This window comes from Schistosoma mansoni (genome assembly GCF_000237925.1).
Source record: "Schistosoma mansoni, WGS project CABG00000000 data, supercontig 0125, strain Puerto Rico, whole genome shotgun sequence".
NCBI lineage: Eukaryota > Metazoa > Platyhelminthes > Trematoda > Strigeidida > Schistosomatidae > Schistosoma > Schistosoma mansoni.
The window spans coordinates 205,667-222,500 of NW_017386034.1; the positions used below are offsets into that span (position 1 = coordinate 205,667).

The 16,834-nt window shown below is 40.2% G+C and overlaps 3 protein-coding genes across 3 annotated transcripts; all 3 read left to right on the forward strand.

Moving 5' to 3' along the window:
• Nucleotides 1-2,056: 2,056 nt before the first annotated feature.
• On the forward strand, nucleotides 2,057-2,572 carry Smp_177750 (hypothetical protein; the record flags this gene model as incomplete). The annotated part of the gene is made up of 1 exon (XM_018790308.1): nucleotides 2,057-2,572. One exon carries the CDS (start codon nucleotides 2,057-2,059, stop codon nucleotides 2,570-2,572), a length of 516 nt encoding a protein of 171 aa, XP_018646349.1.
• Nucleotides 2,573-2,584: 12 nt separating this feature from the next.
• Nucleotides 2,585-2,902, forward strand: Smp_100790 (hypothetical protein; the record flags this gene model as incomplete). Its single annotated transcript, XM_018790319.1, has 1 exon — nucleotides 2,585-2,902. The coding sequence occupies one exon, from the start codon at nucleotides 2,585-2,587 to the stop codon at nucleotides 2,900-2,902; it is 318 nt and encodes a 105-aa protein (XP_018646350.1).
• Nucleotides 2,903-15,066: 12,164 nt separating this feature from the next.
• On the forward strand, nucleotides 15,067-16,244 carry Smp_032000 (subfamily C14A unassigned peptidase (C14 family); the record flags this gene model as incomplete). The annotated part of the gene is made up of 1 exon (XM_018790330.1): nucleotides 15,067-16,244. One exon carries the CDS (start codon nucleotides 15,067-15,069, stop codon nucleotides 16,204-16,206), a length of 1,140 nt encoding a protein of 379 aa, XP_018646351.1. The 3' UTR covers nucleotides 16,207-16,244.
• Between the last annotated feature and the right edge of the window lie 590 nt (nucleotides 16,245-16,834).

Sequence of the window (16,834 nt, forward strand, 5' to 3'; positions counted from 1 at the left end):
TAAGCATGCAGATTGGAACCTCTTGCACTCACTGATCGAACTCTCACACTGGGATGAATTCTTCTCATGTAATAATCTCACAGATGCCATCAACATATTCTATTTGATTGTTTACTCTTGTCTAGATTCCTGTGCACCAATTAAGACTTACAGGATTAGTAAACCTTACGAATTATATATACCAGCTAAATATCGTAATAAACTAAGACGCCTACAGAAACATTATTTTAAATCTGACGACTTCACGGCAGTCACACAAATAACAATAATTTTTAACCAAATTAAAGAGAAACGTAGGTTAAAATCCATCAATGAAGAGCTATTGGCACTAAGTACTAGCTCAAAAACGCGAAACCTAATCCACCTTTACAATAAACGTGCTAAATCAACTCAAAATGTTGATATACCATGCATCCTGCATAATAATAGTTTTATATATGACCCAAAAACTATAGCAGACCTTTTCAGTGGTAATTTTGCAAATGGCAAAGAATCCATAAATGGTTCTGTTTCAAGAGTTATTTTCGTGACTGGTAACTCAATAAAATCTATCTCCTTCACATGTCTGAAAATTAGTAAGGTTTTAAATACCCATTATTTGTTCGCTCCATTGATGCATACTGCTCCTCTGAAAATGCATTAATTGTTCTAGCGCCTGTAAGTGTATTTTACTCCACAAATGAGGTTATAGGAACCTTAAATGTTTGACCACTTACTTGCTGTCACTTTACATTGACACTGTCACTAGCAACTCTAACTCGTTTGAATAATATCTAACATGTACAGTGGTAAACCTGACCAGCATATTTTAGCAATCATTGCTTTGTTGTTCCGTGCTCTCTGCTTTAATCTTGCTTTCTCTAGTTGTAGATATTTATCAGTAACTCGTTCTGGCACTGGAAATAACCTTAAAGAACAACGTTCATAAATCATTAGGCTATCCGCCTAAGAAAAATCTAAAAGTTCCCTGGTGATGCATTGGCTTGCCGTGTTACATCTCATAAATAAACTACTTAACAGTTACTGAACCAGCGAACATAAAGCAATCTTATATCTCATGTTTGTTCTCTACATTAAATGTTGCTATTTATATCAAATTGATCATGCCTGTAAACTGGTGTGAATTCTGTAATTATTATTTTCAGAATATATATTATTATATAAAGCAAAGCCTCCAGTAGTTAGCAGGCAAAAAATGACATAATTATTGAGGTCAGTGAACACCACTCTTAAAGACGAAATATCCGTTTCTAGTCTAATTATTTGGAATCTGAAGGGGTAAAAACGTATGCAGACGGTTCGGAGTCAATGGAATTCACCATCAGGAACGCACTGGCAGAATAGTTTTCTGGAGTATGTATCACTAAATTAGTAAGACTCAGTGAGTTAAGAGGAGAGACCCAACCAAAAAGAAACTTGAAGCTAGTTTTCAAAGCTAGAACGAAAGGAACGCTATAACGCAGGTCGAATGTTTGTGTACGACTGCATTGACCATCTGACGATTGAATCAAGTGGAAGAATGCCCTAAGTTAAAAACTTGAAGGCGAAATGGATAAATATATTTAGATCCAGGATTCTAGGGTAGTTAAGTTGTAACAGCTCAGGTTGGTTGGTTAAGAGTTGACCCCAAACAACCAAGCATATGCTAAAACAGTATTGTTCAAGTATTCATTCACTTCCTTACCTTTTGTAAGCGTTATATTCCCTACTATCTTATATGGAATGTTGAGAGCCTTTGTTTGTCTGAACAGATAATCCCACGCTCCACTGTGACTGCGCGAAGATCGAAATAAAGACCTATTCACTACTTCTCTGGTTTCTTCTATCAATAGCACGAGGGTTACCTATAGGCACGAAAGTGGTGAGCCCTTTTTGAACACAATTTAACCTCATTTCTGATATTAATTTTTTTTTTTTACTTAATCGTAAAAGTAGACCGGATTATCCGTAAACTAAGTTGAGTATATAACTAGTTTATTCCGTATTATCTTAAGTTATTCGTGTTATAGTAACCATTTTTCGTGCTAACTTTATTGCTATATTTGTCACATACCTCATGTCAGACTCAATAGAAACCCATAATCTGGAGGATTTGTCACCAGTGGTGATAGACACTGTTATAACTACGAAATCCCGACTTCCAGAATTTGATCGTAGTGATCCTGAGTTGTGGTTTGCTCAACTAGAGCATTATTTCACAAGACACAATATCAAATCTGAAGGGATTCGCTATAGAGACTTGTGTTCTATCCTTCCTCCTTCAGTTGCCAAAGAAGTCCGTGACTTGATTTTAGACCCACCATCACCACAACCATACACCATCTTAAGACGAGAGATAATAAACCGTTTATCATTATCAGATAGTCAAAGAATCCAAAGACTTTTTCAAGGTGAAACACTAGGTGATCGGTCGCCGTCACAGTTTTTGCGTCACCTCCAAGTGTTAATGGGTGATAACACGGTGGGTGAAGCAGTCCTAAAACAAGGATGGATACAAGCTCTCCCATGCTACGTCCAACACTGTTTGGATGCACAAGATCCTGAAACCTCATTTAGCGCGTATAGCCGATAGAATAATGGAGTAATGGAGAGAGGTCCTCCAACTGGACCAGGCACAATAAATCACACACAAAAAGTAGAATCAGCAAAAGACCCCGTCATAGAAGGACTCATTGCGAGTGTTAAGAGTCTCACTGAGGCTGTCACCAGAATGCAAATGGGTCATAGAAACAGGAGCAGGTCACCACAACGACCACGATCCAAGTCACAAAACAGGTCACAAATGTCCAGACAACCTGGGCAGTTTTGTTGGTACCACTGGAAGTTTGGTGTCAACTCAACCAAGTGCATGCAACCATGCGCCTGGCCTAAGCATAATTCTAAGACAGCGGGAAACGAGTAACCCCTCCCCAGGTCGCGACGACTGAGGAGGGGCGCCAAAACAGTCGCTTGTTTTATGTTAGAGACAGAAACTCTGGCTTGAATTTCTTGGTGGATACTGGCGCTGCTCTTAGCATCATCCCTCAAAATAAAACTGAGATTAGTCGAGAAACATCATCAATTACACTTCAAGCTGCAAATAAAACTAAAATTGCGACATTTGGGCAGAAAAACTTAACCCTAGATTTGGGGTTCAGGAGGCAATTCCCTTGGGTTTTCACGGTAGCCGACTTAGATCTGGCAATACTGGGGATGGACTTTCTAGAGAGATACGAATTTCTAGTTGACACCAAGAGACGGCGATTAACACTAAAAGAAACTTCGTATTACACAAAAGGCAAAGAAAGTCACATCAGCTCTCTTAACTTGATTCAAACTCCTCCAGTAACAACAGCGAAATTCCAAGATATACTCGCGGAATTTCCAAACTTAACTAAACCAAACCCACAGCCTTCTAAAGACAAACTAAAAGTAAGTCACACTATCAAAACCGAAGGTGCACCGGTTTTTGCAAAACCCAGGAGACTAGCACCAGATAAGCTCAAAATCGCTAGGGCCGAGTTTGATTATATGCTACAACTGGGTATTATCCGTCCCTCTGATAGCCAATGGGCATCCCCTTTGCATATGGTCCCAAAGAAAAATGAAGGTGACTGGCGACCGTGCGGGGATTACAGAGCCCTCAACCGTCAAACCGTACCAGATAGGTACCCAATACCGCATATCCAAGATTTCACAAACGGTTTACAGGGTATGAACATATTCACTAAAATTGACTTAGTCAGGGCATATCACAATATCCCAGTGGCTGATGAAGATATCCCCAAGACAGCTATTACAACACCCTTTGGCTTATTCGAGTTTATACGCATGCCATTCGGCCTGAGAAATGCGGCACAGACATTTCAAAGATTCATAGACAATCTACTTCGAGATATGCCATTTGCGCAGGGGTATATAGACGACTTGTTAATTGCCAGCCCCGATTTGCAATCACACGAACAGCATGTAAAAACAGTGTTAAAAAGACTGGATGAACATGGAATAAACATACATAAAAGTAAGTGTGTTTTCGGTGTTCAAACTTTAGAATTTCTCGGTCACACAATAAGCCCAGAAGGGATTAAACCGATCAAAAAAGAAGTAGACACCATTAAACAATATCCCATACCTAGTTCTCTAACACAACTGAGAAGTTTTCTAGGTCTAATTAACTTTTATCGCAGATTCATACCAGGTTGTGCACAATTAATGCAACCTTTGACAGATTCACTAAAAGGGAAAACCAAAAGAATTCAAACTGTCTTCTGACGCTGTCGAAGCTATTAAACAGCTTAAAGATAAACTAGCTCAAGCAACTACGTTGATGTATCCGAATTCTCTTTCCCCACTTGCTTTGATGGTGGATGCTTCTGATAAAGCAGTAGGCGGTACCCTTAACCAACTGGTTAAAAACGCCTGGAAACCAATTGCTTTCTTCTCAAAAAGACTCGCTCCAGCAGAGACAAGGTATTCTACCTTCGGGCGAGAACTTCTTGCAATCTACCTAACCATTAAACACTTCCGACACATGTTAGAAGGCAGGGAATTTATGGTCTTTACGGATCACAAACCACTAACGAATGCACTAAAAGCGAGAGCTGATAAATACTCACCTCGAGAAGTCCGACACCTTGACTATATATCACAGTTCACAAGCGATATCCGACATGTCAAAGGTCAGGACAATCAGGCGGCAGATGCTTTATCTAGGCTAGAAATAAACGTGCTACAGCAGTCTACAGTAAACTTCGAGACGTTGAGAAACGAACAGGAGCAGGATTTAGAATTACAAAACCTGCTTAAAACAAACAATTCAAGTCTTAATTTAAAACAGTTCCCATCACCTGTCGATGGTATTCTAATCTACTGTGACACGACCAAGGCAATGCCGCGACCTTTCGTTCCCAAAAGTATGCGAAAGTTGATATATAATAACTTTCATTCTTTGTCTCATCCTGGCGCAAAAGCTTCAACAAAACTAATCAATGCCAGATATATATGGCCGAATTTACAGAAGAATGTACACAAATGGGTTAGAGAGTGTTCAGCATGTCAACAATCAAAGATAAATCGTCACACAAATTCACCCATAGGTGTTTTCTCGCAACCAGATGCACGTTTTGCCCATGTGCATATCGACTTGGTAGGTCCTTTACCACGTTCAAACGGTTTTAATTATCTTTTTACATGCATAGATCGATTTACCAGATTCCCTATAGCCATCCCGATAGCGGACATCACAGCGGAAACAGTAGCCAAAGTTTTCATGCAGAACTGGGTAACCATTTTTGGTACACCTATAACAATAACGACGGATAGAGGAGCGCAATTCGGATCCGAACTATTTAATAACTTGGCTAAACTTCTAGGCTCCAATAGGATACGCTGCACTGCATATCATCCTCAGGCTAATGGGATGGTAGAACGTTTTCACCGTCAGCTAAAAACCGCTCTTATATCTCACTCAAACCCCAATCAGTGGACAGAATTCCTACCGTTAGTTATGTTGGGAATACGAACATCTGTCAAAACTGACGCACAGTGTTCAGCTGCGGAACTGGTTTTCGGAACAACTCTGAGACTACCAGGTGAATTTATTAACCCTAATACTAACAGTCAAAAACTTAATATAGAAAATTATGTAGATCAACTACGAGATCACATGTCTAAACTTAAGCCGATTAATACTCGTGAACAATCGCGCGCCGTATATATACCTAAAGACCTAAGCAATTGCACGCACGTATGGATAAGATGTGACAAAATAAAAGCACCACTCAGTCCTCCATTTGAAGGTCCTTTCAAAGTCGTCTCAAGAAAATCTAAATATTTCGTGATAGAAAAACATGGAAACATCGACACAGTAAGTATTGATAGGCTAAAGCCGGCTTATCTAGATCATGAACCACCATACGTGTTGTTAGATCGTTTAACTGACAAATCCATTACGGAATCAAAATATAATGATGATAAATCTTTACAAATGACTAAAACGGTTCGCTGGGCACATCCGATTAGTCAGTCAAGGATGTTGACAGTTTCGACTGCAGGATAAATCTAACCACGTAGCTAATCAGACCCTGCATCTACTTAAAAATATTTTGTTTTCTTCATTCCGCCTCACATACAACTCCCCAGAACTTTTACCTTTGATATATAAGTGTTATGTTAAATATTTTTTTTTAAATACTGGACACATAAGCTAGGTATTCCGAAACGATGGCTGAGGATTTTATTCAAACTCGTACAACTTACACTGGCAAATACAACGAATTCAAAAAGCAACCCAGGCGAGTTTTATAATTTCTTTTTCTGGTTAATTAACTATACTGGCTATACATATATACCATATGAACTAATTCTAAAAGTTTTCGGTCGAAGATATGTTTAGTAGCTTGATACAATTACTATGGTCAAGTACTTATTAAAGTTCTCATCATTTTTTTTTTAAATTTCTGACATTTAAGAATCAATAACCGTGAAGATATGGTACAGTACGTTACTGTAAGGTTACTATCTTAGCCGCGTTGATTCCACATACCTAATTTTAAACACAACGTATAAAAGAACTGTTAAGTAATCATAACATTGAACTGACGATATGACTATCGTGGCTATGTTAACGTTAAACCAATTATTATTAGTGGCCCATACAAAACCCTGGAACTTAACACTAGCGTTATAAAAAAGACATGTTATGTCAATAGCTTATATATATATACTTTTTTTTCTCGGTTTAATAATAACGTAAAAAGAGTATTTGACACAACTGTACTTGATCCGCATACTCAATGCAATTTTTTGCTTCTTAACCGTATATTCGTTTCCGTTTTGTGGATTACTCTGATGCACCCTTGGTTACGCACCTAGTTGTAAAAAGCGGTCATCACTGGCTCAAGGTCATGCACTTGATCGATTTTGTTAAAGAGTCCAACTTCTAGCAAGTTCACCCTTTTACATATACGCATTACAAAAGAGTTTTTTTTTTGTTGTTGCTGTTTTCATGGTTCTTCGTACACAAGATATCTACACTATGTTTATTTCCTTCCAGGATACCAATCCGTTCTGGAGGCCAAGCACTTACATGAACGGAACAATTATCAATTGCATTTATGTATTTCCATTTTGTATCTTATTATTTTATGCAGGCAGTGGAGCAGTTCTTCAGGTTTGCTTGATTTTCACCATTACCTTTGAAGTAGACTCTTCTTTACTTTTTACTTGAGGGCGACTCAAGAGGCAGGTGAGTAAACACCTGATAGCCGGTCTGAGCATGGAAAAATCGTACCTCACCAACATGGTGTTGGGTAGCCCGCTCGCGGCACTTCCTCAGATATTCTTATTCCACATTCTCACACTTTCTCTTGAAAGCACGCAGCAAACCGTCAGCGATAGTTGTAGAAAAGATCACATGCTACAAAGATGACAAGCTGGTAAATGAAGAGACATCCATGGACTATCATTGAAAGCGTTAGTCGTAACTGATTGTAAGTCAAATAGTGAGCGAGTTGATAATTTCGCCTTGGGATGAGAAATAGAACGAAGGTGTTATCGATAGATAGGTTAATCGAACCGACGTTCCTACGGAAGTCGATTCTAGGGGGAAGCTAATGTAACAGCTCAGGTTGGTTGGTTAAGAGTTGACCCCAAACAACCAAGCATATGCTAAAACAGTATTGTTCAAGTATTCATTCACTTCCTTACCTTTTGTAAGCGTTATATTCCCTACTATCTTATATGGAATGTTGAGAGCCTTTGTTTGTCTGAACAGATAATCCCACGCTCCACTGTGACTGCGCGAAGATCGAAATAAAGACCTATTCACTACTTCTCTGGTTTCTTCTATCAATAGCACGAGGGTTACCTATAGGCACGAAAAAGTCATGGAAACCAGTGATTCCCATACACGTATCTGCATAATGATTCACTCTCAAAACTATTTAACCGTGTTCAATACAAGCGTTCGCAGACTTAGAAATACAATTTCCGGGTCATGACATAATTGTCGTCGAAGCAACGAGGCCCGTCGTAGATGTAGACCGTTCTCCAATCAATGCAGGATACATCTGCATTAAAAATGATAGATTCATAGATCGCAAGGGAATCACACATAGTATTATGTGTTAGAGATCACATTCGTGTGCAATCGTGCACATCAAAGGTGCATGACAGGGGAGGTAGCTTGCAAATTTAACTCGAGACATGGCTTAGTGGCTATAGGAGGAATATGTCTCAGTCCACGTTGCCGTGCTAACGACCATGTATTAGGCAATATCTGTTCTTGGAGTAAGGCTCGATCTTCAAGCTGACATAGTCGAATTCATTAGATGGTCCCAAAGTTGGGGCTTAAAGATTAACTTTAGAAAGAGTGTGTCAATACAAATCCGACGCAGCAATAATTCCCACTATCAATATATGGTTGTGGAAATTTTTCAGCTGTAATTGGGACCATGAATAGATCGGCGTTAGACAATCAGGGAAAACCTGAAAGCACTAGACAGCCGTTTCGCCCCAGTATGCAGCTCTTTTACAGGGTGCATCCACATGATAATTATCATGAGCTTACTAGTGACTAGCTTCGAGAGGCAATTCTCAGAGTTCTGGTGAGGAGGCATGGCCAGTGGAGTTCAGCGTTGCCGCGTGTGAAACAGCTACTCACCGAAGACAATGGAATATGTTCGTGGAATAACGTGGATTGGTTGGCATTAGACATTAACATCGCTGGATCCAAGCTCAGTGGTTTATAGGTTAAGCGTTCACGCGCGGGGCTGAGTGTCATGTGTTCAAATCCCGCGTGCGGGGTCGTGGGTGCACACTTACTAGGAGTCCCATACATAGACGAGACGGCTGTCCACTGCTACTGGGTTCTCAATGGCGGTTTAGCGCTGATCGGTTCATGATCTCGAATAAAATTGCCAATATACCGCCAACAGTACATCGTTCCAGTGCGGGCAGGAACACAAAGACTTAATGATAATAAGTCATGACTTAAAAAAACTGCACATTCCAACGCGGCAACCGTAATAAGGTTTTCGAGCGTTTCGATCACTTCGTCGAGCATTCATATAGTCTGGCGAGATGTTGCGGATATTATACCCCGCCCATGTTAGACCGCACTTACAGCATTGCGTCCATATACCTAGTCCATGTCTTAATAAAGATACTAACACACTTGAGCGTATGTATCGTGAGAAGACAAAGTTGGTGAAAAGTCTCTTCAGACCACTTTAAGATGAGTGCTTAAGACGTCTGAACATTTTCCTCTAATCGTATCGTAGAGCGCTAGGTGAACTTATATCGGCACTTCATATCTGGGTATTATTATTCCTGATCTTTTTGATCTCTCCAGAACTAATCATCTCCGAGATCATAGCACTGGGGTTTCATTTATTTTTTATCAGGTAGTCAATGACCGAGATGCTTTACCCGAATAAGTGATATTAGCCTCGTCAGTGAACATTTCAAGCAAGCTGTAAGGACTTACTCAGGTCCAACGACCCATCACCCATTTTAATGATGACTGAAGACTATGGTTTAAAGTCTTACTCTAAATACGGAAAATATAACCTTGCATTGGTAACATTGAAGCACATTCAAGTCTCATGAAGGGTGCCTTCAATCACTGAACTTTTACTCATCAAGGTATAGGCGTCTTGGAGGTGACTTTCTAATGACTTACAGCATTCTAAACACTTTTGTTCATCCTCTCTGATACCTGCTTAACCTCAACCACAACACAAACCTTAGGCGTAACACCCAGAGACTCAAGACACATCATAGCAGAACAGACTGAAGACACACCTTCTACTCCTGAAGAGCAGTCAAATGCTGAAATTCACTGATGGACAAGCTAGTTCAGGAGAACTCCCAAGAGACCCTTAAGAGGAAACTGGACATATTCTGAAGGATAAAGAACAGAACAGAAATCAATTACGGTTCGTGACGACTCTGTCATAATTATGAACCTTATTGACAACCCTGACCTTCCTCTCAGTTTGCAGGACAAAAGTGATAGGATGCTCTGGGGAGAATTGAACAAGAAGCTTGAACGCCCTAGAATAGAGCCTTTGACGGTCACACGGCTCACTCGGGGGAAGGGCTCTAATCACCAAAACCACCCGAGGCTACTTCGTGTAACACTTATGAATACTTCCGAAGTAGAGGACGTTCTGCTAGCTTGTCACCTACTGAAATCCGATGGGGACGTAAGAATACTGCCCGATATACCGTATTCTGAACGACATCTCATCCGGAACATCCCTAAGGAATCTCGAGAGACGTTTTTCCGCGGAAGAAACATTATTGTGCAAGGTGCACCGGAAAAAATGAACCCAGCTCAAGCTATCTCTGATATTCGGGAATGGAAATTCATTAAGCACTTCTTGAAACCCAAAATCATACTGACCCAACAGGTGACGCGACTAGCCAAGAAAGACAGAGACTCTAGACCCCGACTATTGAGGATAACCTTCCCCTCCTCCTATATGGCGGCTGCAACTCTGGAAGCATTTCGGGCCAATAGACGATGGTTGCCAACTGGTATCCGCATGTATACGGATAGCCACACGACAGCAGGATCAAGCGCAAACGCAAACTGGAGCTGACAATTCCACTTATGTACTGTCTTGATCATAAAAAAACGCGTAAAGGACAGGGAATACCAACTCGGTAAACATTGTATTGATGGGCTACCTGTTAACTCACGCAAGGCTCATAAAGACACACGGGAAGAAGCTCACGCGTTCCAAATTGAAAGCACAAAGTGCTTATACATGAACGCCGCGTGTTTGCCAAACAAAATGGATGAGCTACGTGAACTTAGCAACGCTAATGATGCCCGTCTGATAGGAATATCAGAAACTTGGATAACGTCTCAGTTTACGGACCAGGAGTTAGCGGTAACTGGAATGTCTTTGTTTCGCAACGACAGGAAAATTGGAATGGGGACGGGGTAGCATTATACATACGGTCATGCCTGGAGGCGCACCAACTTCACAACCAAGAGTTTCTCAATCTTGATGAACCAATATGGTGCTCAATAAGATTGTCTACCACCTCTAGGTGTCTAGTTGGGGTCATCTACAGGAAACCCACTGCTGGCATCGAGTATGACAACCCGCTCTACGCGTTTCGGATTCTCTCATATCCTGATTCTAGGGGACTTCAATCTTTCCAGAATTAACTTTGCTGAACATACCTACATTGGAGGTGACAACTCTACTGAAGCTCAGTTCTTCAACCCCATTGATGATCTGGGATTATTCGAAAGTGTGAAGTCGGCAACTCGTTGGAGAAACAGTCAGACGCCGTCGCACTTAGACTGGGAATTCACAAATGAAGAATTCCTAGTCGACGACCTCTCAATTCTGGCTCCCCTGGGAATAGTGATCACGCCGTCCTATCCTTCAGTCTTGTCAGCGAAATTGAGCTAAGATATTCCACCAACAACAGACGCTGGAATCTCAAACGGTTGAATGTGTTAGCTTTGCATGACTATCTACAACAGGTGGATTGGGATGTTCACCCTCAACTTGAAGTAGATGATCATCAGGATTTCTTACTGCACACGCTCTTATGTGCTACTAAGCATTCGGTTCCTCAAATGGTCCCAAAAAGCTACAAAAAACCTCCAATCATCAAGAACCGCACTCTTCGTTTGCTAAGCCACAAAAGGCACTGTTGGGCGGAATATAAACGAACTGATAACAACGGCGCGTTCAGGCAATACAAACATATAAGGAACATATGCACAAAGGCAATAAGAGAAGAAAGACTTCAGTACCAGACCAAGCTTATCAATAAATTTGTCTCTAACCCGAAAAGCTTATTCAGTTACGCAGCTTCTCTTCGACAAGGCAAAACTGGAGTTTCCCAACTGCTAGGTCCTAATGGTCCGACCAATAACTACGGTGATGCCGCGAATTTTTTGGCTGAACAATACTATCGGACATTTCAGCCGACCCACATCAACTATACTGATGAAAGCTTCACCTGCGCCTGCAAAGGACTTTCCGAAGTGTACCTGAGCGCTAACCTGGTGCTCCACTTAGCGTGATGTTTACACACTCGCTAAGCCGAGGCAAACTGCTGGAAATTCGGAAGCTGGCTCATATCACACCAATTTTCGAAGGAGGTCGACGCAGTGAACTCTCAAGCTACCGACCAGTGGCCCTTCTCTCCATACCTTCAAAAATTATGGAGTCTCTAATATACGACGGCAAACACGAATACCTATTATCCCTAAAGTTCTCACCTCAACAGTATGGTTTCAGTAAGGGTCATTCTTGTGTGACCAACCTGTTGACTGGGTGGATAGATGGACAACCATCCTTGATCGCAAGGGGAAGGTTGACGTCATTTACCTGGATTTCTCAAAAGTTTTTGATAGGGTCAACCACATATGTCTTATCAATAAGCTTAGACGATTGAGTATCAAACCTCCTATGATTGACTGGCTCGCTTCATATTTAGAAAAACGACATTTTAAGGTCACGGTTAACTTCACTCTCTCTCAGGCTATGGAATGTCCTAGTGGGGTCCCCCAGGGCTCAATACTAGAACCTCTTCTCTTCTTGATTTACATTAACGATTGTCCACAACAAGTTCCATCTGACTTATTGCTTTTTGCTGATGATGTGAAACTTTGGAGAGAGATACGCAACCAAAAGGATGTACTAGCACTTCAGGAGGATCTGACTCGACTTCAAAGTTGGACAAACAACACCGGACTTACCTTCAACACTACAAAGTGCAAAGTAGTCCATCTGCGACATGTTGCAGACTATAGTTACAACTTAGGAAACTCCTCTCTAGAAGTTTCTCAAGTCGAAAAAGATTCAGGAGTGTTCATACCCTACGACTTGAAATCGTACGCTAACTGTGACAAAAACGCATTTCAAGCAAACCTTGTACTGGTAACATTGAAGCGCATTTTCGGCCAGTTTGACAGTAGAACTTTCCACATAATCTTCAACAGTTGTATTCGTCCCCATTTAGAGTGCGGAAACATAGTATTTCCCCCCTCCCTCCAAAAGGATAAGGACACTCTGGAACGTATCCAACGTCGAGCCACGAAATCAGTTCGGGGACTCAAATTCAAACCTTATGAAGAGCGCCTCCAATCACTTAACCTTTACCCGTTAGAGTACAGGCGTCTTAGAGGTGACCTTCTTATGACTTGCAGTATCCTTAACACTTCTGGTCATCCCCTTAAACATCTTCTTAAGCTTAGTCATAACACTAACCTAAGAGGTAACACCCAGAAACTGGAGACCCAACATATCAGAACAGACTGTATACACAACTACTCCGTAAGAGTTGTCAAATGCTGAGATTCGCTGCCGACTGAGCTGGTCCAAGAGACTTCCCAGGAGTCCTTTAAGAGGAAACTTGACCTATTCTTGAGGACTAAGGATAACAAATTATTATGATTTACCAAATACTTTTTCCTCTATTATCGTTAATATACCTAGGTTATTGCCTGGAGGTATTGGTGATCCACTGCTACTAGACACGGGAGCCCGTTAGGTGAGAACTTCTTTTATTCCGTCCATAATCATTTGAACCATTTGAATTGCACTAAAATTTACTGATATTTCTCTTTTTATCGTCCAATATACCCAAGTCCCTACCTGAGGACATAGGTGATTCATTGCTACTAAATACGGAAGCATGTTAAGCAAAATCTTCTTCTATTCCGTCCAGAACCATTTTAACCATTTAAAGATTTCAAATACGTAACAATACTACATATCCAATCTGGCGTTATTATGAAACTTAGTAGTTACCTAGTTGCCTTGTCCGTCCAAGTATAAACACACTGTATTATGATCAGTTCACTGTAAGTATTCACGAAATCCTCTAGAAATACGTAGATTACTATGAATAAGTCCGAAAAAGTATTTATCTTTAGTGGTCGATGTAATTAACCAAGAGGAATGTCAGTCTTCAGTGTGAACGTAACTAAGGAGAATGTCGGTTTTAGCCCCGAAGCATAGAGATAATTCAGTAATGATGATAGAAGCCTAGGTGGGCTTTAACAGTGAAGTCAGCAAGTCTAAGGACCTGCACTTATCTTCGTGGTTCGTAGTGCTTCGAAAATAAATTCATCTCCCGTCGGATATCCGACGTTGCTATATATATATCAATAGAAAGTATTTATAATAAAATTTTTGGCAGTGACTTTCAGAAAAAAATGCTCCAAGTATAATTAGGTTTGGTCTTAAGACCAAATTAGTTTTCGAAAATTCCGAGATTATTCTGGGTGATAAGTCCATCAAATAAATTACAGGGAAAGACATGCCTGTATCAGCACTCACAATTGATAGTACCATAGGGAACCAATCCTACATTGAACGTATCCAAAAACACTAATATGTTTGTGTTGGCGGAAAACTACAGTAATTTTTGATTCTACATCACATAACACTGAATTAAGCTATTTATAATGATAAAATGTCCAGACGTAGGCTTATGTTTTCTAAAGGATTAAATTTCGGTCTGTAAAATTTTATTACTAGCTGTACTCGAGGACAAATCAAAGCTTGTGTAATTAACTTAAACCTTTTTAGAGTAGGGGCTAAAGCTGCTAAAATTTTTACCGGTCAAAAATCCTCTTTCTCGAGTAATTTTTACATTTTGTTAACTCGAATCACCACAATATATAAGGAACGTTTCTTTGTCTGTGAAAACATGGTTAACTCTCACCGTCCCATTAAATGTTAACAATCTCCATATTCGACTAAGAATTTGTATTATTTCTTTGCTTCCTTGTATTTGTCCTCAGTGTGCTTTATTGAGGTCATTTGAATTCACGATCATTACATCACACAACTTAGCAAAGTCAACGTATAATGGAATCGACAAACTTACGTGTTGAAAATAATGTTAGACTTTGGAAGATATCCTAATAATCAACATTTACACAGAAGTTCACTGTGTTTGATTTACTCTAAAACATTCACTTTTTCTGTTTTAGGTTAGTCTTCTACGTGTAACCAGAAGTACTGTTATCATTTGGTTCCTCTGTCCTCTCAACATTCCTCTTACCGATTCACTTGTTGGACACTTTTTTTCTGTGTTCATATGGAGAAGGAACATCGTGACGTCATTAGGAAGCTGCGCGTCTTTCTTGTGAAGAATATTTCAAACCTTGAAGAAATCCTCGATATACTGGAATCCTCACTAATTATTACTGAAAATCAACGCCATTCAATACTCTCTGGAGTAACATTAGCTGAAAAGATACGTAGATTTTTAGATGTTATAGTCAGATGTGGCCCATTAGCATATGACAGGTTTAAGCAAGCTCTTCTGGAAACCAACCAAAAGAGTATATACGATCTTTTAAACGAAACAGAGGAACTAAAAGTCGTAACTGGTCATGGTATGTCATCAGAATGCTTATCTGATGCAAAAGACGAATCAATTATGATCCCAGATAGAGTGAGCTCACATCCGTTGATACCCTACACGGTAACTTCGTTTCCGCGTGGTTACGTTCTCATAATAAATATAGAAGATTACAGTCGTGAATCCGGAGTACCTAATCGCCATGGTTCGTCACATGATGCATCTAAACTCCAAATCCTTTTTGAAGACTTTATGTATAGTGTTGCTGTCATTAAAAATCTAGAGGGTGAAAAACTTAAAAAAGTAGTGCGAGAATTCGCTTGCAAACCAGAGCATAGTAACGTACATGCGGCTGTCCTTATTATTTTAGCACATGGGTTAGAACATCATATTATAGCAAGTGACGGTATCCATGTTAGCATTGACGAACTGGTTGGTTGTTTTACCAACAAAAGATGTCCTCTTCTAGCTGGAAAACCTAAGCTCATACTTATACAAGCCTGCAGAGGTGAAGAACGTAATCATAATGGTCTTGTAAAGCGCGATTTCCAAGATTCTTTACTATCAAACTCTTGTGAAGTTTCATTAGATCCCAGCTCTTGGTTGTCGCTGCCACATATGAGTGACTGTGTAATTGTGTATTCTACCTTACCTGGATTTGTTTCTTGGCGGTCTGAAATAGAAGGGAGTTGGTATGTGAAGGTGTTCGTCGAAGTAACAAGGCTGCATGGACACAGGCTTCATATTCTTGAGCTGTTAACAGAAGTCAACAATAGGCTTGTGTCAGAGGCATCGAACTATGGAATCAAACAAATATCACAACCAGTAACAACACTCACTAAGCCCTACTATTTGTCCACTCTGAAAACTTGAAAAATTTATTGTATCCAGAAATATAGTAATCTACTTTCACCCCATTGCTACTAGCTTTATTCTCTACGGAAGTTGTGGGATAAGATCGATGATTGTGATTAAACGTAAAGATTATTCTTACGATCACCAATGCATGGGCATTCAAAATCTTTCTTAACAAATAAATGTTTTCCCCTGGCATATTTCGGATCTACCCATTTTCACCTATGTTGGAGCGTTGTGAAAGCATATATGCTCAATAGTTTACGGTACCATTAATCAGGACAGCTAGATATACCCATTAAACTCAGTAAAACATAACTGGGTGGTTTGTCGGTCGGCGCTTGCGAGAGACGGTTAGCATGTTGTTCAAATACTTTCGCCGGTATGAAATTGCCCTACACAGTGATAAATCGGACTTGAATCTCTGGACGCAGATATATGTCCCCATACACAAACTACATGGCTCATAATTTTTTAACAGTGCTTATGCATGTGATTTAAATTTTCTGTTACGGACAAGTCTTTGAGGCTTGATTTGCATGTTCCGGATGACACAACTGCACATATTTCGCCTTGATATTTTTAAATCTTGTCTAAGACAGAACTGCTTTCGTCTGTATTTGTGTGCAGTCTAAAGGAGTACATT